The sequence below is a fragment of the Mesoplodon bidens genome (assembly GCF_964165515.1).
Source record: "Mesoplodon bidens genome assembly, chromosome: 5".
Classification (NCBI taxonomy): Eukaryota; Metazoa; Chordata; class Mammalia; order Artiodactyla; family Ziphiidae; genus Mesoplodon; species Mesoplodon bidens.
In genome coordinates, this window is record NC_138161.1 from 86991505 (window position 1) to 87014772 (window position 23268).

Sequence of the window (23268 nt, forward strand, 5' to 3'; positions counted from 1 at the left end):
AATTGTTCTGCCTTTGGCTTCCCCCACTCTGATCCCATACATGTTGATTAATAAAAGAAAAGAGTATTAAATATCATTTATTTGTTTAGTGCCCTTAATTTGATATTCTTATACAGGATTGTAAGTTGTTGGAGGACTTAGGTGGGGAAGGATCATGGCCTTGGATAAGAAGTTTAATCCATGAGTGCCATGTTTTGTTTTGTTTTTTACTCATAATTAGCAGTAATTCTACCCTTTTGCACTTCACAAGAGTAATGCCAAAATGAGTAGGGTTTAAATACCTTTCTGTAGGCACTTACCACAATTTAAAAATTTGAATCAAATGAATAATTTTTCGTTTTATTTTAGATTTTACTCCGCAGAAATCAGTCTAGCATTAAATTATCTTCATGAACGGGGGATAATTTATAGAGATTTGAAATTGGACAACGTGTTGCTGGACTCTGAAGGACACATTAAACTCACTGACTATGGCATGTGTAAGGTGAGGGGAAATTTCTAGTTGTTCAGAAGATCTCAGCAGCTCAGGAAATTGTTTCAGTCAAATAACTTTGTATTTAATGATGGGGAACTAAGTGCTACTTTGTGCTAGAATTCCAAAAAGTATCCTAAACAAAGACAAATGTACTGATTTCCTAGCCATTTACAAAATTCCATATTTTCTGTGAGTGTTATATGTGCTATTAGAGTCAAGTTCTTTTTATTGTCTGTAATTTTTTGTCTTCAAAGTTGTGACACTATTGAAGAAAATTTGGAGGTAATAACTGTCTACAAACCCACAACTTTAAAACAACTGCTTGCATATCACCTTCCAGTTTTTGCCATTTAATTGTGACTCTTACTGATGCACTCAAGATTTTCTTAGGAAATCTAACATTTTTTATATATTTAAATTTAAATATCTGACAAAATTCAGTAAAGCAAAACAAGAATTTTATTTACTCTCAGGACATGTCCTTTATTTCTTGGTGTTTTATTCTTTTTGTAACAATGTTTCATTTACGGGTCCAATCTTTTTCCAGGAAATGTGTAGGGGGCTACTCTCCTTGTCAAAATAGCTGGGACCGAATTATCTTCAGACAGTGAATTTGGCAACAAGCATGTGAATGTGTTAATTGCCTTTCCCCATTCACCTGAGGGAAGTGCCTCCAGAGCCTGGTTCTTTTTATTCAAAGAAATTTGGGCATCCTGTTTTGCCTGGAAGATATTATTAGAGAAAAATCACTTGATCTTTTTGTTACTCTTAATGAAAAATAATAGTAGTTTGTTATATATTCCCATTCTTTCCAGAGGTCCTCAATCAAGTTAATCACGATCTTTGATAAATCTGAGAGGTTTTATTCAGTAGTTCTTTAAATTGGTTGTCTTGCTTACCTCCTTTTCTGCCTCCTTCTCCAGGAGCTATTTGGTGTTATTAGTAGCAAATGACACCAGGATTGGAACTTGTGTTCAGAGACTTAACCAACAGTACTTTGTCTCTTTTCCAACTAACATATTTACGCCCGATGTTAAACCTTATGGGAAATAAATCCCCTGGAAATTTGAATGTTCTTATCTTATGACTTAACATCAGTATTTAAACTTACCTAATGTCTGACCTTGGGCACATATTGGATAAATTTCTTTTCCTTATAATTATTCTTTGGTAAATCTAAATCATTTAAATTTTTTTTCATAATTTCTCCAGAAATACTTTCTTTAGTTTAATTAATTTAATTTCTTTAGTTTCTCACTAGATACTTTTATATAAAGAATGCAGGGACTTCCCTGGTGGTCCAGCGGTTAAGACTCCACTCTCCCAGTGGAGGGCATCCGGGTTTGATCCCTGGTCAGGGAACTAGATCCCGCATGCCACAACTAAAGATCACGCACTCGGCAATGAAGATCCTGCGTCGCCTAAATAAATAAATATTTTTTTTAAAAAAGGGGGGGATTTCCCTGGCATTCCAGTGGTTAAGACTTCGCTTTCCAATGCAGGGGGTGTAGGTTTGATCCCTGATCGGGGAGCTAAGATCCCACATGCCTTGTGGCCAAAATACCAAAACATAAAACAGAAGCAATATTGTAACAAATTCAATAAAGACTTTAAAAAATGTATTAAAAAAGTTTAAAAAGAATGCAGAGAATAGTGATGACTGGAGGCATATGAAAACTGCAATTAACATCTTCAGAGTTATGTTTGGAATATTTTATGAACATTGATTTTTTTAATTGACTGAAAAACCAGCTATTTTGTGAATTGATGTGCCTTTAACTATTTTTTATCAGCCAGGTGTGTTATAATAATATCTATGTTATGCTGTAAATAATTTAGCTGATGGGCCTATGTTCAGATATCCAGTCAAAAGGTGAATGATTTAGTATAGTTCTTTTACAAGTTAACAGACTGCATCCCTTGCCTCTGAGTCTTACCCTGAAAGTGCATGTCACTCACCATAAGACTGTATGTCGAGCCATTGCCCATTATACAAAACAACTTAAATCACATTCCTATTTCTTGTACAGGCATACCTCGTTTTACTGTGCTTCACAGATAATTGCGTTTTCTACAAGTTGATGTTTTGTGGCAACCCTGTGTTGTCAGATGATGGTTAGCATTTTTAAAAAATATTTATTTATTTATTATTTATTTATTTTTGGCTGCATTGGATCTTAGTTGCAGCACACAGAATCTTTTGCTGCAGCGCGCAGGCTTCTCTCTAGTTGTGGCGCATGGGCTCCAGAGCATGCGGGCTCAGTAGTTGCAGCGTGCAGGCTTAGTTGCCCTGCAGCATGTGGGATCTTAGTTCCCCGACCAGGAATCGAACCCGCATCCCCTGCGTTGGAAGGCAGATTCTTAACTACTGGACCACCAGGGGAAGTCCTTGTTAGCACTTTTTAGCAATAAAGTTTTTTTTTTAACTTTTATTGAAATATAGTTGATTTACAATGTTGTGTTTAAAGTATTTTTTATTTAAGGTATTCACTTTGTTTTTTAGACATAATGCTTTTGCACACTTAATAGATTACAGTGTAGTGTAAACATAATTTTTATATGCACTGGGAAACCAAAAATATTCACGTGACTCAATTTATTGTGATGTCATAAATGGGGGTTTGAAAGCAAACTGCAGTATCTCCATGTATGCCTGTATACAAAAATAACATATATATCCCTGTTAGAGATCTTTAAAAAATCCTTGGAGTCACAACATATATTACTAAGTATTTCTTCTAGATGTTTGTGTTAGTGTTATATATAATAGTGTAAAATTTGAAGACAAATACATACATCACGCCCAGAATATCTCTGTAGGAACACATAAGAACCTCATGACAGTGGTTGTCCCTAGGGAGCTGGAACTGGATGCGTCAGGGACAAGAATGGGAGGAAGGCTTGATTTTTAGTGTATATCTTCCCCCCCAACCTTTTTGTTTGGAATTTTGTGCCATGTAATTTAACAATAGGGAAATGGTTAGATTCTAGGTACATATGTTGAGTTGGATTTGTAGTTATTAATAATAGGAAGTCTGTAATTACGTGGGAAATTACATAGCTATAAAGTAAAAAAAGCAGATGCTTAATTGTATATTTAATATTATTCAGCTTGTATTTAGACTATCTCTTTATTATTTTTAGTTTTAATTGAGGTATGATTGATTTATAGTATTATGTAAGTTTCAGATGTACAACATAGTGATTTACGTTTTTTAAAGATTGTAGTCCATTTATAGTTATTATAAAATTGGACTATATTCCCTGTGCTGTACAATATACCCTTGTAGCTTATTTATTTTATACATAGTAGTTTGTGCCTCAATCTCCTACCTCTATTTTGTGCCTTCCTTCTCCCTCTCCCTCTCCCCACTGGTAGCCACTAGTTTATTCTCTATATCTGTGAGTCTGTTTTTGTTGTTGTTACTATATTCATTTGTTTGTTTTATTTTTTGAATTCCACATATAAGTGATAGCATACAGTATTTGTCTGTCTCTGTCTGACTTATTTCAATAGCATAATAACCCTCCAAGTCTATATATGTTGTTGTTAATGGCAAAATCTCATTCGTTTTTGTGGCTGAGTAGTATTCCAGTAGTATTTTGTCAGTGGTTTCCTTTGCTGTGCAAAAACTTTTAAGTTTAATTAGGTCCCATTTGTTTATTTTGGCTTTTGTTTCCTTTGCCTTAGAAGATAGATCAAAAAATATATATATTGGTACAGTATATGTCAAAGAGTATTCTGCCTATGTTTTCTTTTAGGAGTTTTGTGGTTTCTGGTCTTATATTTAGGTCTTCAATCCATTTTGAGTTTATTTTTGCATATGGTGTGCGAAAATATTCTAATTTCATTCTTTTACATGTGGATGTCCTGTTTTTCCAGCACCACTAATTGAAGAGACTATCTTTTCTCCATTGTATACTTTTGCTTCCTTTGTCATAGACCAATTAATGACAAGTGAATGGGCTTATTTATGGACTCTCTATTTCTGTTCCATTGACCTATGTGTCTGTTTTTTGTGCCAGTACCACACTGTTTTCATTACTGTAGCTTTGTAGTATAGTCTGAAGTCAGAGAGCTTGATTCCTCCAACTCTTTTCTTTCTCAAGATTGTTTTGGCTCTTTCTTATTTGCCTGTGGCCCAAGAATGATCTGAATGATATTAGTCCTTTGAAATATATTGAGGTTTCTTTTATGCCTTAGTATTTGGTCAGTATCCCAAAAGTACTTTAAAAAGGGTATGTAATCTATTTTGCATTCAAAGAGTCTCTCCCTCCTTTTCCGTTTCTCCACACATACACATAGATATATATGTATTCTATATGTATGTAAACTATACATATTTTTAACTCTAGCTTTTGTCCAAATCTTTCTCTGCTTACTAATTTTTTTGTTGGTATGACCTTCCATTTTTTTATATAGATGTGTTAAAATTACCTGTCATGATTGGGGATTGTACTATCAGTCCAGGCTGCTATAACAAGGTACTACAGATTAGGTGGCTTAAGCAACAAACACTTATTTCTCATGGTTCTGGAGTCTGGGAAGTCCAAGATGAAGGTGCTGGCAGATTTGGTGTCTGAAGGCACCCCTCCTGGTTTGCAGAAGAGTAAAGGCATTCTTCGTGGTTTGCAGATGGCTGTCTTCCCATTGTATCCTCAAATAGTGGGGAGAGAGAAAGAGGCTAGCTCTCTTTCTCTTCTTATAAGAACATGAATCCCATCATGGGGCTCAAACCTCATGATCTAATTACCTCCCCAAAGGCCCCCCCTCCCAATGCTATCACATTAGGGCTTCAGCATAAGAATATTAGGGGCACGTAAACATTCAGACAATAGCAGGGATTGTGAAATACTCTTAATAATTTTGTCCATTTTTACTAGTTGTATTTTGAGGCTGTGTTTTTAGCTACATACAAGTTTGTTTTAACTTCTTGGTGATTTTTCCATTTGTTATTTTGTAGTTTCTCTATTTATACATATTAGTGTGTTTTACCTTAATTTCCTCCATCCTGTAGCTATTAAAATACAAAACCAAAAAACGTGTGCCTTAGGAGAAATGACCAGAAGGGAAACATCATAATGCCAGCAGTGGTTGTGTTAGGAGGTGGGATTTAAAGAGCTTCTTTTCTTCATACAATATGATTCCTTTTACTCATGTAATTTAAGTTTTTCTATTACAATTTTACTTGAGTATAAATTATTTTAAGTGCAATTTTTATCTTAATTGAACTGACTCTTTACCTACCTCTAGTGAGGACAGGTTTTTTTTAAGGTATTTAGTAAAAACCCATGATTTTAATAATAAAGGCAACTGTGCTAGTGATATTTTATTTAAGCTCAATATATTATTACCTATAGATGCTGACCTTATGTGATAGATGAAATAAAAGAGGTGAATTTAAAACAGATTTTGCATCTTATTATTTTTTTTCTTTTTTTTTTTTAATAAAAGGAAGGATTACGGCCAGGAGATACAACCAGCACTTTCTGTGGTACTCCTAATTACATTGCTCCTGAAATTTTAAGAGGAGAAGATTATGGTAATAAATTGGTGGTATTTTGGCTATGTGCTAGAAGGGTGGTTAAATGTGGTACCAATTGCATTATAGTACACTATAGTATTTCAATACTGAGCTTATTAACATAAACTTTCTTGATCTTCTTAAAACCTACATAAAACCCCCAAATTCTGAAATCAGAGACGGTGGGACCTTGGCAGTATTTGGGGGTGCAAATTTAAATAATATTTTATTAGTAGCAAGCACTTAAGAGTACTAGGCACTATTCTAAGCAGTTTGCATATGTTAACTAAGTTGATCCTCTTAATAATCCTATGAGGTAAGCACTGTTAATTCACATTTTACAAACAAGGAAACTGATATACAGAAAGGTTAAATAACTTGCCCAAGGTCATGTAGCTAGAAAGTGGCAGAGTTGGGATTTAATCAGCCATGTGACTCCAGAGTCATAAACCTCTGGAAGATTGTTCAGATTTCCTGCAGTATTTCCCCCAGGAATCTGAAAGATGGAGGAAAGATTGTCTGCTTTTCAAGAACCAGAGGATATGCTTATCTCAAGAAAACATTTGACCCTTTGGATTCTGGCCCTTTGATTCCAGCAGTTGTAAAGGAGGATGGGTATTTATGATAGCTGCTCATAATCCAGTTCCAAAGTCCTTCAGGGATCTTTAGTCAGCTAGCAGAAGATCACGTTTCAGATCAAGGAAGGTTATTCTCAAATACAATTTCATTATATCCTCAAAACAAAATATTAGATACAGGCTATGAGTCTGAAATTACAGGCATATTTGGGAAGCAAAACTTATGTTCCATTTTCCATATTTTATTTTTAAAGTTATCTTTTAGGTACCTCCCCTTTTTGATAAGTGAAATATTCCTATAATCCTCGATGCCTACCATGATAGTTGTAATGCATTTCAAGTTTACTTTTTCATTATGTTTATTTTTTTATTATGTAATAAAATGAATCTCAAATTACTGACTTTTTAGAATGCAGAATGGATAATTTGTTGCTTTAAAATTTCTTTTTGAAGGTTTCAGCGTCGACTGGTGGGCTCTTGGAGTACTAATGTTTGAGATGATGGCAGGAAGGTCTCCATTTGATATTGTTGGGAGCTCAGATAACCCTGATCAAAACACAGAGGATTATCTTTTTCAAGGTAATTTGCAGTGTTTTACAGAGATTCACTGTGAATAATCTATTCTAGAACATGAATGAGGATGGCTCAAGTTATTACTTTGAGTAAGAAAGAGGAGAATAATGTGGACAATATAGTCCTTAACATGTGAGGCTTTGAGTTTGTTTTTGTTGTTGTTGTTGTTTTCATCTATCCTTCCTACCTCTTAGTCTGTTCACATTTGCCAGTTACCTTCTCATACTCAAAAACATAACAAAGAGTTTCCTTCAGATTGTATGTGACAGAGATTGGAGGAAAGAATTGTGTAGCTGGAGAGGACAGTCTTTTCACCTGGACCACGAGGCTGAATGCATAAGTCCAACAGCAATATGGGGAAAAAGCAGAGTACCAAGAAGATAAGAGGGATCAAAAGGTGAAGAAAAAAGCCGCACAATTGGAAATACAAAGAATTAAACAGAACGGAAACAAGCAGACAAGCACAAGGACCCCTCCCCTACCAACACACAGTCCAAAGAAGTGCGAAGACTGCCATAAAATTCTACATTTCATAATTAAGGCCATCACAGGAAATGAATGGATATTTCATGTAATAGGAAATACAGCTGGCTGTGGAATATATGGAAAGACGTTCAACCTCACTACTAATTAGGGGTGTGCACATTAAAACATTAATGAGCTGCCATTTTATACCTACACATTTGGCAAAAACTTTAAAGTCTGATAATACTAGTGCTGGTGAGGATATGGAGCAACTGGAACTCTGGTGGCAGGAGTGAAAATGGACACAACAGCTTTGGAGAATAATTTGGCAACGTCTAATAAAGTTGAATATAGTAATGTGCCACACATTTTACAGATACTAACTCATTTAAACCTCATAACACCCCAATGAATCAAGTATTATTTTTATTCCAATTTTACAGATGAGGAAACTAAGGTAAGGTAGTCAAAGAATAAAACATATGCATATAATAATAAAAACTGTTCAGAGTAGATAGAGGCTGTCTCTGAGAAGGAAGGAGAGGAATGGGACTGGGAAAGTACACAAGACGCTTAGGTAGTGTATGTAATGTCTTTGTTTTTTTCTGCTAGAATGCCTTAAATACCTCATAATAAAAATATAAAGATTAAAGCCCTGTAAAAGTTAAATATAATGCCGTAAATTTTATCTTTCTAGTTATTTTGGAAAAACAAATTCGCATACCACGTTCTTTGTCTGTAAAAGCTGCAAGTGTCCTGAAGAGCTTCCTCAACAAGGTATAAATTGTGTATAAAATCTTTAGTGATTTATCTCTATACAAATGAAGCTGGTAAGGAGAGGTTCAGGCAACGTAAAATTCCAAAACATCAGAGTATGTAATTTTTCAGTTAGATCTGGAACTTGTCTCTTCAGCAAAGAGTAGGTTGACAGAATTAGATCCCGAGATGAGGTGTTCTTTCCATTTTGCCAATATAATTTATCCCCAGCTTTATATTACATATGGTGTTTTTAATGTAAGTGAAAAATACCATGTACTCAGGGAAAAATTGCATCTCTGGGGATAGCCTCAATTGTACTTTCAGCTCTGTTTTTCAGTTTTCTTTAGATAATTATTCGTAGAATGTCTTAACTTATTGAGCACTTAGTGCAGTAGTGTTCCCTACAAATTCTCATATCACAACCCTATAATTAGATAATATTCAGAGGAAATGAAATGCTATCATCGGCGCTTTAAAAAATCTGAACATCTGAAAATTCTGTTGTTTGTTGCAGTTGGTAGGCTAGAAGAGTTTTAGGATCTATCTAAGATTATGATTCTGAACTATCTTTACTCATAACACTTCTAACACCAAATGTGTAGGTTTTTTCCACACCAACCAATTTTCCAATTCTTACGTTAAAATCTTATTTTAAATAAATGGTAGGTTAGAAAGTAGGCTGATGTGCATTTATTTATTTATTTGTTTATTTATTTAAAGAGCCCTCTCTCTAACACCAATCTACTTCTCTTTTTTAATAAATTTTATTTATTTTTTAATTTTTGGCTGTGTGGGCTTTCCCTGGTTGCAGCGAACAGGGGCTACTCTTTGTTGCAGTGTGTGGGCTTCTCATTGCAGTGGCTTCTCTTGTTGCAGAGCACAGGCTCTAGGTGTGCAGGCTTCAGTAGTTGTGGCACGCAGGCTCAGTAGTTGTGGCACACGGGCTCTAGAGCGCGGGCTCAGTAGTTGTGGCACACGGGCTTAGTTGCTCTGCGGCATGTGGAATCTTCCTGGACCAGGGCTTAAACCACTGTCCCCTGCATTGGCAGGCGGATTCGTAACCACTGCGCCACCAGGGAATCCCTGCATTTATTTTCTAAGATAAATAGATAAGATAATGATGAATTTTAGTAAAATAAGAAATTCAAGCTTGTTTTAAATGAGTATTTTATGTGAGGAAAGATTTAAACTGGAAACCTAAGCTTTAACACAGTGAAAAGTGAAGGTGAGAAGTGTCAGTATGCAAAACAAAATGCCTTTTACTGCAAAGAAAAATGGGAACATGTTCTCATTCATGATAATTTTATAAGTTGCAGGCCCCTTCTCAGTCCAGTGATTCAGATAATGGTTGTATCGTTGCGCTATACACAGATTATGGTTGTTGTAATTGGGCATAGGACTTTTAAATTGAGCTAAAAAACAAACTTGTAAATTTTGGGGGGTTGTATATTTTGACTATCGCTCTAACCCATGTCAAAGAAAGAGCTGGATGCTGCCTAGTTGATTCTGCTGCTCTTTTTCCTCCCATTTTTCTTTAGCAAGGTGTGGCGACATCTCTCCACTTGAATTACAAGGATAGCTGGAGAGAGAGCCATGAGGAAATCTTACTTGTCACAAGCTTCAGATACTCATTTGAGTATCTAGTGTTGCACTTTCTAGAAAAGAAAGGTAGACCATTCTGAGTTCACACATAAAGGTATCATATAATAGACACAAAACACAGGTCACAAAGATGATTTATTCTAAAGCAGGATATTCACCCAGTTCTTGAAACATTTCTTTCCACCATAGGACCCAAAGGAACGATTGGGTTGTCATCCTCAAACAGGATTTGCTGATATTCAGGGACACCCATTCTTCCGAAATGTTGATTGGGATATGGTATGTAAATTGTGGACTGTTTTATATATTAGGTTTCATTATTTTCATGGGCCAAAATTTATTAACTTAAAAGAATATTGAAAAACTAGTATATCACAGCTTAAATAATTTAAAACCACTCTCTTCAGTGCTTTTAAAAAAGCTTTTGAAACAGTAAAAGTTTAGAACATTAATTTAATGGAGCAGGTTGTAATATTATTGAGGCCTGCATCAATGTTCAGATTTGCAAATTATTTCCATCATTGTGAATATTGTAGAACAATGCCTAGGGACTCATTTTAATAAGACTGGGAAATATCTGAGGACAGAGGAGAAATGTAGAGGTGGAATATTTCTAAGAATGCAGGCTTGAGCTGTCATCCACTATGTCTTTTCTAGATGGAGCAAAAGCAGGTGGTACCTCCCTTTAAACCAAATATTTCTGGGGAATTTGGTTTGGACAACTTTGATTCTCAGTTTACTAATGAACCTGTCCAACTCACTCCAGATGATGAGTAAGTAATTCTATAGACTGAAATATTTTTAAAGTTCTTTGAAAGTCCCATTTTTAATGGCTACACAGTGTTTCATTATCCGATTATGCTGGGGTTTTTTTTTTTTTTTTTTTTTTTTGCGGTACCTGGGCCTCTCACTGTTGTGGCCTCTCCGGTTGCGGAGCACAGGCTCCGGACTCGCAGGCTCAGTGGCCATGGCTCACGGGCCCAGCCGCTCCGCGGCATGTGGGATCTTCCCAGACCGGGGCACGAACCTGTGTCCCCTGCATCGGCAGGCAGACCCTCAACCACTGTGCCACCAGGGAAGCCTCTATGCTGTATTTTATCTAACATTCAGTTATGGGATGTTTGAATTATACAGTTATCAAAACAGTAATTGTCATTTTCTTCTTTGCTTTATGTGTATTATCTCTAATTCTCACAACAACCTTGTAAACCTAGTGGTCATCATCTTTGTTCTACAGATGAGGAAACCAAGGCTCAGAGAGGTTAAGCAAAGTTATGCAGCTATGAGGTGGCAGAGCCAGGATTCAAACCCAAGTCTGACTAAGGCCTGTGCTCTTTCCACTCCACTGCGCTGTTTCCCATTTTGATGATGACCATCTTTGTCTGAGTTCCTGAGTATTACCTTAAGATAGATTCCTAGACAGGGAATTATGTCAGAGGGTGCGAAATTTTTAAAGCTCTTGATATGTATTGCCAAATTACTTTTTAAAAAGATTACATCAACATATCAAGTCCAGGCAGCAGTGATCTGACATACTTTTTGTGTTTATGTTGTATCTTTTAAAGTTTAGAATAACTTGGGGATATTTGACCCTTCACCTGTCATTACAGATTCATTCTCTCATCTCATAAAGCCCTTTCGGCTTGGCAGTCATTTTACTTTTACATCTTTTTAGTTCTTGTCACGTTCCTCACTGCAGCTGTTCTAAACTATCTCTACATTTCAGAAGCCTTCAATCCTACGCCTGCCTTCATCAATCTAAATGGATTAACCTTGCCTTGAGTTGACTGCCAGGATTGAGACCTCTCTGCTGTGAGCTTACTCCCTTTCCAGCTGTCACCAGACCACCTTGCATCTCAGAATTGCTCTCTAACTCTTCCCAAACTTTTGCTTCTTCCCAGTTCTTGGAAGGCAACGGGTACTCTCCCCTTTTCCTCCAGGGTTCATTTTTGTCAGTTATCTCCACTACTCTACTTTCCTTTACTTCTCTTTACCAGCTTCTTGCCCTCTACTTATAAACATGTTCAAATATCCTAATTTTTTCCACTTCTTTTCTGCTTTTTTTTTTTTTTTTTTTTTTTTTGCGGTATGCGGGCCTCTCACTGTTGTGGCCTCTCCTGTTGCGGAGCACAGGCTCCGGACGCGCAGGCTCAGAGGCCATGGCTCACGGGCCCAGCCGCTCCGCGGCACGTGGGATCTTCCCGGACTGGGGCACGAACCCGTGTCCCCCGCGTCGGCAGGCGGACTCTCAACCACTGCACCACCAGGGAAGCCCTCCACTTCTTTGAACCACCACATTTTTTTCTCATTTTCCTTTCATCTTTGAGCTTTTTCAAAAATAGTTAATAGATGCTTATGGTAAAAGAAAAATAAATAAGCACAATCTCTATTAAATTCCTTCGGAGTAGTCAACATTGATTATCTTACACTTTCTTGCTGCCAACACTTTAACCTCTTACAATTTAACCTGCTTTTTCACCTGTTGAAGGTTGAATTGACTTCTTAATTTCTAAATTTTAAAGCATTTTTTTAGTTTTTTAAATTTTTATTTATTTATTTATTTATTTTTGGCTGCGTTGGGTCTTCGTTTCTGTGCGAGGGCTTTCTCTAGTTGTGGCAAGCGGGGGCCACTCTTCATCGCGGTGTGTGGGCCTCTCACTGTCGCGGCCTCTCTTGTTGTGGAGCACAAGGGTCCAGACACGCAGGCTCAGTAGTTGTGACTCACAGGCTTAGTTGTTCTGCGGCATGTGGTATCTTCCCAGACCAGGGCCCGAACCCGTGTCCCTGCATTGGCAGGCGGATTCTCAACCACTGCGCCACCATGGAAGCCCTAAAGCATTTTTTGATCTGCCCCCATCTCCTCTGATGTCAGTAAAGCGTCTGGCACTCATGGCCTGCTTTAGTTGGCACTGCCTACCCTCTTTCTGCGTCATCTCTTTAACCACTTGTCATCTTATTTTCCCTGTCCCCTTGAGATTAGGATGCTCCATGGTTCTGTTCATGACTGCCTTCTCTTTGCTATATGCAGTTTGTACCTTGGAGATTTCAGCCACCCCCGTAGCATGGATACCAGCTATTAAATGACTCCCAGCTAAATTGGCAAACAATTCTTGAGCAAAAGGCACTATGCTAAGTACTGCACATTCAAAGATGATCAAGGCATAGGCCAGTCTCTCAGAAAGCTTACTGGCTACTAGAGGAGGGAGAGGTGTACCCAAATCATTATTTCTTGCAGCATTGTGTATTAGAAAGAGCACTGGATTTAACCAAAAGATAGGAATTTGAATCCCGACGCCACCTCTTACCAGCTGGGTACCCTGGGTGTGAATTGCATAACTTCTCTGAGCCTGTGTCTTCTCGTATTGCCTACCTCCCAAGGTGCTGTGAAGAGTAAATGAGCGGTGGTTTCTAAAGCTCCTAGCCCCTGCCCTGATATCTCTCCTGAGCTGCATTTCCCTCTACTAGTTTAAACATCTCTTCTAGTTTGTCAGATATGCACCTCAGACATATGAAGTCTAAATTGTTCTCACTCGGGTCCTTGTTTTTATTTACCCTTTTCTGCTTGTTGTACCACCGTGCAGTCCTGCATTTGGATTCAAGTGCTGAGTCAGTGGTTGTTGACTCTAACTTTTCCTTACCAAACTATATAATACCTTCAGCAGCCAAGTCCTCGTCTCTTTTTGCTTTACTTCATCACTTGTGTCGTTTCCATTCCCACTGCCATAAGCCCAGCTCAGCTCTCTCACATCATACATAGAATATCATGCCATCCTAACTGACTCCTTCTTTACTTTGCAGCCTATGCGGTACACTCAGGAAGTACCACTCCAGTTCTTTAACTCCTTTCATCAGAAACCTTCAGTAACTGCTACATTGCCTAGCAGAAAAAGTCTGTCCCCTTGGTTAGTAACTAAGGCCTCCCACCATCTACTTCAGCCTGACTTTCTAGCCATATCTCTCACTATACTCTAACACAAACACTGTGTTCTCATCAGGCTCAGTTACTCACCATTCCCTGATAGCATGCTGTTAACACTTCCTCTCTATTCCTCCTTCCTTTTCACCTATTGAAATCTTCTCCATCTTTCAGAGCTACCTCGGATGTAACCAGACCTTTGATGGATCAAGGTGGACCTACGTAGTGTAAACATCACTGGCGTCTTTGAGCTAGCCATTACCTTTCTTCCAACGTCCTCTGCCACTTAACACCCTTCTGTTCCTGTGCTCTAACTCTAACAAACTACTGGCATTCCCCAGACCTAACATAATCTTTCATAATTCCATTCAGTAAGTGTTTGTGGAATGATGCTGCCTTTCTTGATTTCTCCAAGTAGAAGTCGCCTTTTTCTTTAGAACTGTGGTTAGAGTACAACTTAGCTTGTCGTGTAGGAAACTTAGCAGGTACTGCTCTCTGTTATGTGAAGTACCTATCTTCTCTTCTTGAAGGAAGAGACTATGTCTGTGTGTAACATGGTGCTCTGCAGTATGGTACGAACATTTTTTTTTCTTTTAAACATAATTCCTCCGTCATTTTATTTATTTATTTTTGCTGTGTTGGGTCTTCGTTTCTGTGCGAGGGCTTTCTCTAGTTGCGGCAGGCGGGGGCCACTGTTCATCGTGGTGCGCGGGCCTCTCACTATCGCGGCCTCTCTTGTTGCGGAGCACAGGCTCCAGACGCGCAGGCTCAGTAGTTGTGGCTCACGGGCCCAGCCGCTCTGCGGCATGTGGGATACTCCCAGACCAGGGCTAGAACCCGTGTCCCCTGCCTTGGCAGGCAGACTCTCAACCACTGCGCCACCAGGGAAGCCCCAGTACGAACATTTAAGTAGTAAAGTATTTGATGGAAATACTCTTGTGAATTAAACTAGGAGCCCAGTGTAGCAGAATGCCAGCCTCTCTGCTCCCTGTGACCCACTGTCTCCCTGTGGTGACCCTTCCTCACTCCAGGTCTTTCAGTGTTCTTCTTCCTGTTGTCTTTTCATTTTGGTTAACTTCTTCTGGGCCTTCTCTTCACCATCTTCCATCTGGCTGTTGGGGTGACTACTAAATTGCATACTAATACAGACATGGATGTTAAATTATGAATGTCGTTCAGGTCAAAAGTTAAGATTACCCAGGATTATGATAATTTGTACCTTGTTTATTCCCAGTCTTCAGTTTTGGACTACTTTTTGGTTCTAAACTTGCTCGTGGGATTATTAGTCTTTTTTGATTTTCAACATTCCTGATTCTTCTAGAAAATGTTTTGGGGTTAATCTAAAAACTTGTAGATTTTCCCCCCATATCTTATATAAATTAGCCTTATTTTTAATTTTTTAATCTTATTTTTCCATTTAAGTAAAAAATCAAAGAAATCTTGATGATGAAAATTATTTTTCTTTCAACAGTGACATTGTGAGGAAGATCGATCAGTCTGAATTTGAAGGTTTTGAGTACATTAATCCTCTTTTGATGTCTGCAGAAGAATGTGTCTGATCCTCCTTTCTCAACTATGCATTTTGCTTGTGTTGCCATTTAGTGCATGGATAAACTTGTTACCAGCCTGGATACAAAGAACCATTTTATATTTTTCACCTGCAAAAAAAGCACTCAGTATATTCTATTGTTGGCTGTAAGAGTCAATTATTACATCTAAGTTTAACTATGGAAAAAAAATGAAACTAGTTTGCAGACAATCATGTCAAAATTTAGTTACACTGGTAATCCAGCAACCTACTGATGAATAACAAAGTTGTCTATTTTGTTTAAAGGAAGTACTGACTAAAAAGAGTATCTGTTGCATTAAGGCACATGGTGGGATTACATCATAAGCCTCCCCTGATTTTTGTCATACTCATGAAGTCATTTAAGTGTTTAATTTTGGAATGAAAGAGTAACGCAAAATACAACTTGTATTACCTACTACTTTCTGAGTTCTGTGTGTTTAAAAATTCAGCTGTCAATTTTATCATTGCCTTAGCAAATTAAATTATTGATTTTTAAGGCAACAATTATAAATTGGTAATAAAAGATGTTGCTTGCTTAGAATGAGGGAATACAGATTCTCCTTGAGGAAGAAAATAGGCACATTTTATTAAGAATCAGATTCCAAATCATTAGCTGTTTTTGAAAAACTGATTTAAGTGATTTCTTTAGTATGTTAAGGGGTTAGTGTCTGAGCTTGTCCCTGTAGTGGGAACTTTAACTGGAGTGTTAATAAATGTAGTTCAAAGAACCCAGGATGCAGTTAAATGGAACACTTCTCAGTATATAAAAAGGAAAAAATAGAAACTTAAAATAGATACAGAAAAGTGCAATGGTAATATTTATTTCTTATTGGACAGTAAATCTCACAGTCGCTTTTTGTGATTTGACTTAAATAATAAGGAAGCACTCACTTGCTACCAAATGTAAAAGCATTCCATTATCCAGTGGACACAGAATGTATACTATTTTTTCCTTATAATTCAGTATACAGGAAAATAATTTATCTTCCAAATAGTGTCTGAACCATGCTTGTTTCTTCCCCAAACCACATTATCCATACTTTCGGATCCTGTTTGTGGAGTCTTCAATGAAACTCAAGAAAAAATAATAAAGTAAACATGAATAAATTTTCAGGATATGCACGTACACTCACACTCATCACAGTTCCAGCTCCTTAAGTGAGTTTTTGTTAAGTAGGTAACACATGTAATCAGAGTAGAATACATTTCAGGGGCAGAGTTCTTCAGATTATTTTTTATTAATATTAGTGTTTAACAATTTATTATTTAAAGTGATGCCAATGATAGCATCCTTCTGTTGTTTATTTTTAATTTTTTTTTATGAAAAGGGACTTAAAAAATAACCATGATCATTTAAATTACTTATAATTGTCCAGTCTTAGTAAAATGTAACTTTTAGGAAAGCTATCTAGTCTTAAATTTAGAATGATTTAAAATATGTAGGCGTTTAATAAATTATCTCTTTTTTGGGGGCACGGGGATGCTGCATTTCATTTGAAATGTAATTTTTCCAAAGTTTCTGGCCATGTACTCTCTTTTCTTTGAATAGCTATGTCTGAAAGCAATGAAAACCTCCAAGGAAATGTTTATATAATTTACATGTTTATTTAAGAGGTACGTATGTTTCTCTTAAGACCTGAAACTTGTTTTAAAACAAAAGGAATATTCACTTCAAATCATAAATTTATAGAAATTTTTGACATATCAGAAATATGTTTATCATCTTGCTTTTAAGTGGTACTGTTTCCCTTAGGGCATTCGTTCTCAAGTTTTAGAATGTGGAATAATCACGTAGTAAGTGTGTTTAATATGCACATTACTGGGCCTGCCTTAGAATTCTGTTGGGTCTTTGGACCTCATTTTGAGAAACATTTTTTTTGAGTTTTTCTTTTAGTTTGTCCTTAGTTACATATTAGAGAGAGTATTCATGATAAAACATTTTGAGAAGGGGTGGACAGTACTATCTTATCTACAGTTTTAAATAAGTTTTGAGTAAATGACTTCTTCAAGTTAGATATCTTCTAAAAAACAATCCATCAGTTTTCTATCAATATTACAAATGATGAAACATTTTTCTTTGATGAGGTTTTAACCATTATTCAGGGTGGCCTTTTTTTAAAATATTTTTTTTAAACTAATAAGATTTACTGTGTATATTTTATACAGAATTAAATTACAAATATGTTTTAACTTGTATTCTGATTTTTGTAGTCCTTATGTGCCATGCCAATTCTTTTTGTATTACATAGAAGTTGTTTCAAATTGCTCACCAGGGGACTAAGGCAGTTGACAGAATGGTTGGAATTTTGGTGTTCTAAGAAAAAATTTATTTTGTATAAGCATGTATGTGGTCAGATCACTCTATGTGTATGCAACCTGAAATGCATATCAGGTATTATGCTTGTTTAGTACCTGTACATTTACTTTTAAAATTTTGTTTTGTTTTGATTTTTGTCATGTAGAATACTACCTTGGTATAATGTGATCTGTATTTGTGTACCTTTTTTTTTTACTTTCAAATCTTTAAATAAAATGTTTAATACTCATCAAGATTGGGACATGTTTAATATGTAGCATACCAGAGTTTTGTAAAAGAACAAAGGCATATCAAAATTTGTTCAAGAAGAAAAATGAAGATTTTAGAGTTTGGAATTTTGCTGTACTTAAAGCAGCATTGGTAGTTCTGATGCCATATTGTAGACATCTACTCATAAAATACTGTTCAGTATATTTTTGTCTTTTTATTTATTTATTTTTTTTGCGGTACGCGGGCCTCTCACTGTTGTGGCCTCTCCCGTTGCGGAGCACAGGCTCCGGACGCGCAGGCTCAGCGGCCATGGCTCACGGGCCCAGCCGCTCCGCGGCATGTGGGATCTTCCTGGACCGGGGCACGAACCCGTGTCCCCTGCATTGGCAGGCGGATTCTCAACCACTGCGCCACCAGGGAAGCCCTGTTCAGTATATTTTTAAACTCACCCCTCTATATCTCTTATGTTGGAAAACAAATTAGTAAAAAATCAGCTGAAGAGAGAGCATTTTAACTAGTTTTAAAACTGAACCAAATTTAAACAGATTCAGAACAGCATGTTCTACAGTGATGTATTCTAGAGTTCCAGAACTTCTTTCTTAATTGTAGCTAGTGTCCATATATAAACAGGTATGAGCCTGGTATCCCACACTTACAAACCTCTTTACCATTACTTAAGCCTTTCCTTTCCTTTCCAAGGCGAACGAAATCTTAAGTGCTTTTACTTTTTTCTTAATTGACTTGTTGGAGAGCTAGAGCCTGTATATTAAAACCACCAAAGACTGATCTCCTGTGTCTTCTCTATTATTTTATCCTAATATCCCCTGTACCAGATCATAAATTTGGTTGTTTTCTTTGTGTTAATAAAATCCCGAAACAGAATCCAAAGAGGAGTTTGAAGCTTTAGGGAAATTTTGCATTCAATAGGGCAACCAGTTTCTCCCTGAGAGAGAAAGTCAATCTCCAATCTTTAAAATCCAACAGGTTGGTTTCTGGATAACACCCAACAGCAAGTCATTTGGTATATATGATGGTCTCCCTTCATGGATTTACCCTCCTCTCCACTAGGACTTAAGGAATCAGTTAAGACCCAGATAGTCTGAGTAGTTTGTATCCAAAGTTTATTGTCCCAGAATGTTCATGGTGCTAAATAAGCCTAATAAAAAGAGAATCTCTGCCCTTGATATTCAAGATAGAGAACAGACATACTCAGAAAGATGATTGTCTCCACAGGAAATAGTCCAGTGATAAGAGCCAAATAAATGCAGAAAAATATACATTATGTGGTCATGTTAGGTTACAGGTTTACCAGTGAAACTTGTATGAATTTTACTTGATATTCATATACAATTGATCCATGCTATACTTTTTTTTAGATTTATGGTAGATTGCAAAAAGCTTGAAGAATTCATATATACATAATAAAATCTTAGATATTTCTATATACACACACATACACAATATATACTGTACTAGATATACTATATATAAGATTAATATATAAGATTGTTTTTGGCTTTTCTGCTCAGAAATATGAATTGGAATTTACATGGACATGGGAGAGAAAATTATCAGATGCTCCTGCTTAGATTAGATTTTGTAAAGTTCATCTCTGAAATTTATAATTAAGAGGAACCCAGCTCAGAATTTGAGAGTGATTTTTGGCTTGAAATGTGGCAGTGCAGTTCACCTTTATGCAGCAATTTGTGCCTTACTGGCATTAACACTGTATTTTTACTCCAATTACTGTTTTTAACATTTTTACTGAAGAAAATGGAATTACAGTTCTTCTAAGGACTAAGTGGCTGTTTCGTGTGATCTTTTACAGGCTATCTGAAAGTTCAACTCCATGCCAGATGTGTTCACTAGACTTGAGAGAGCTTTACCTCAAGTTTTTATTGACAGTTAACAGGTCAGAAGCAAATTCTCATTGTGTAAGAAAGGACCCTTTGCGGGTAGAGGCAGGGCTCTTTTACCAGGAAAATTTTATTCAAGCAAAATTTTTTTCTAAGGTAAATTTCTAAGTAAAATTTTCTAGAAGCAGTGCCACGTAACCAGATTTAAACCTTCCATGTTGTAAACTGTCTACAACGTGGGTGGTTATACTTAGTGACTTTTTACGTTATTCATAGTATATTTAGGGGAAAATATCATGTAAAGATAGTTAAGTACAGAAACCTAGTTCTAACTCACATTTTATGGTCTTACCAGAAAAATTTTTTTCAAGTAAAATTTTTTTCTAAGGTAAATTTCTAAGTAAAATTTTTTTCTAGGCACTCTTGATTTTTATTTAAAAGTTAGATTTTTAAATTTAAAGATCATGAAAGTATGTGCACTTGTGCATCATTTGAAAGTTTACTCAATTTGAAACAATATTTTAATGAAGAAATCTGAATCTATGTTAATGAGGATACTTTGCTACATTATTATTCCCTTCTTTAAGTTTAAATTTTTATTATATACGTTTATTGAAGGCTATGTAATGTGTCTAGTACTATGCTGATCCTACAGGATTTGGAAAAGTTTTATTGTAAGGAATTTTTTTATGATACAAGGAATAAATTCATTCCGGAAAAGTTGGCTTAGGTTTAAAAGAAAAAAAGTCGGTGTGTGTGTTATCCTTTGAGGTAGGGAATATTTCCTATGATTAAAATAAAAATTAACATTCTCCCCCAAGTAGTGAGGTCTGAAAAACGTGGAAATGGGAGATAGCAGCCTATGTGGTTCTGTCTCAGAATGGTGATTCCATCCACTTCATCACCACCAGGGGCCAGTCTATTGCTGTAATGAAGGTCAGACTTACCAGCACTTTCGCCCTCTGGAGAAGGCAGTATATTCTCTACAAGCTGGTTACCAAGAGGTTCCAGGATTTCATCAGTGCTTATCATGTGTGTTTCGAATTTACAGTTATCTGGGAGTCTGGCAAATTGTCATAGAACTGCTTTGCCTTCTTTAACTCTTCAGGGTGTTAGACCTTCCATATTAATTCAAAACAAATTAGGACCTACTATGTGCTGGGCACTGGGGATATATCAAGCAAGAGTCTAGTCATGTCATATTTCATGCAGTCTGGGCAGTCTTCCATCTGTGAAGGATACCTTTAGCTGAAAATAAAACCAGGGCTGATTTTGGTCATTTAAATATAGAAGAATTCAATTAAAACAAAATGCAAGAAATTGCCCACATTCTTTAGTTGTGGAACTTTCTATATCAATTATTGCATGGCATCACAGGTTTAACCCATGAATGTTTGTAGACCCTCAGAGTATCCATTAAAAACATGATTTCAGGAAAGTTTTGACTATGTTGCTATTTCACAAACACTAAACACTTTTATACTGGAAGTAAATAGTTGAAAGCATCAGTTTGCCAAGGAAAGACATTTTCCTGCTAATTCCGTTGAACATTCATTTCCAGCATGCTTCAGTTCCAGGCAGTTATTTACTTCATTGCCCAAAATAACTCTACAGTGTGCTGTGAGTTGCACTAAACAACCTCACACCTTCTCCTTCACAGATTTTTCATCAAGAAATTTTTAGATTTGTTGTGTTATTGACACCATTTTATAAGCTGCACATTGTAACTTGATAGTAAGAGCAACTAGGAAGTATGAAATCTGTCCACTTACAAAGTATTCTTAAAAGTATAAGAGTTCCTTTTTGTGAGCCTGCTTCTTTTTTGTTATATTCACTAGTTGTACTTTTTAGATTCCAAATACAAGTGATATCATGCAGTATAACGTGAACAAACTAGTGGTTACCGGTGGGAAGAGGGAAGGGGGAAGGGGCAATATCAGGGTAGGAGATTAAGAGATACAAACTATTAGGTACAAAGTAAGCTACAAGGGTATATTGTACAACGTGGGGAATATAGCCAATATTTTATAATAACTATAAGTAGACTATAACCTTTAAAAATTGTGAATCATTGTATTGTACATCTATAACTTATACTGTACATCTATAACTTATATTGTACAACTATACTTCAAAAAAGATTTTAAAACATTTTACCAAAGAATGGGGAATAGGTAAATATATTTTTACAAATTTCTATAGTGATAGAAATAAAGGAAAGAGAAAAAAAAATTCCTTTTTGTATCTCAAAACAGAGGTGAAAGATTGTACTTACGATGAGGCCTCGTGATTTTGATTTCTATCTGATTTTCAGTGATGCCAAAGGAGGTTAAGTTTCCCAAAGAAAGTTGCTCCTCACTGTTGGGTCCATGCAAATAGAAGTGGTATTTATGGATTTTAATAGCTGACATGGGCCAGGCATGTGCCAAACATTTCACAGACGTCTCATTTAATCCTAACAATCCCATGACTGTCTCCCATCCCGGAGCTAATGAACTGAAGTCCGTGTAGGCAAGACCAGAGACTAGCACCTCAGGTGATCTCAAGTTAAATTCAGAGAATTTAATCCACTAGCCTTATTAATATGTTCTATTATTACCATTCAACTGGTGGGGGAAAAAATGGAGTTTTAGGGAGGTTAAGTAACTTGCTCAATCAAGGTCCGTATGATTCCAGTGCCTATTGCCTCTCAAGACAGTTATATAACATTTGCTCCAAATTCTGTCTCCTGAGAAATTACACACAGCTAATTAATGCCCTGTTCTTCAAACTCTCTGGCTAACTCCTTCATGGCCATCTCTGTGGGTCTGGCCCCTTCTCTGCAACCCTCCATGTTGGCTCAACCCTGCCAGCCTTTTCCAGTGATGTTGCACTCCATCTTTCCATGCTCTGAGCCTCCCACTTCACAGATATATGAAGTACACTTTCTTGACTGGCCCAGGACTCCTTTCTTTCAAGCACTCAGAACTGTGTGGTAGCCCATCAGAAACTGCTCCTACATCCAACATTTGGTGTGAGCCTGCCCGGTGAAATACTCTGTGGCTGGCCTCACCCAACCACGACTTCCTCAGATCAAGACGTCCAGGACGCTGCTGATTTCTGGGAAACCAGGGTACCCCCTGAAACACACACACACACACACACACACACACACCTCTAATCCACTAGGTGACTGCAAAGGTTTGTTCTTTTAGACATCTTGGACTTAGTTATACCCATATGCTTGTTATTTGTGGTGATGCTTCAAGATGTGACTCCAGCAAGATAACCTGCCCTGTACTCTCATCCCCATTCTTCTCTGTTCTCGCCCTTCCCAAACTCAACCTTCCTTCTTCCTTTCCCTCCTAACTGTTCTCTGTGCCCACTGGGACCCTCCTTCCTGGATAAATTGACATCAAGGTTCTCAGCCCATTCGTTGCACT

At 36.9% G+C, this 23268-nt stretch overlaps 1 protein-coding gene across 2 annotated transcripts in view; it reads left to right on the top strand.

Moving 5' to 3' along the window:
• Nucleotides 1–18013, top strand: part of PRKCI (protein kinase C iota) — an 87500-nt gene extending 69487 nt beyond the window's left edge. For both annotated transcript variants that reach the window (XM_081234549.1, XM_081234550.1), the window contains 7 exons: nucleotides 349–484; nucleotides 5931–6018; nucleotides 7032–7157; nucleotides 8314–8393; nucleotides 10167–10256; nucleotides 10635–10750; nucleotides 15365–18013. In XM_081234549.1, the coding sequence (XP_081090675.1) occupies nucleotides 349–484; nucleotides 5931–6018; nucleotides 7032–7157; nucleotides 8314–8393; nucleotides 10167–10256; nucleotides 10635–10750; nucleotides 15365–15452 (724 nt within the window). In that variant the 3' untranslated portion in view covers nucleotides 15453–18013. The remainder of the gene's footprint in view (nucleotides 1–348; nucleotides 485–5930; nucleotides 6019–7031; nucleotides 7158–8313; nucleotides 8394–10166; nucleotides 10257–10634; nucleotides 10751–15364) is intronic.
• Nucleotides 18014–23268: the final 5255 nt, after the last annotated feature.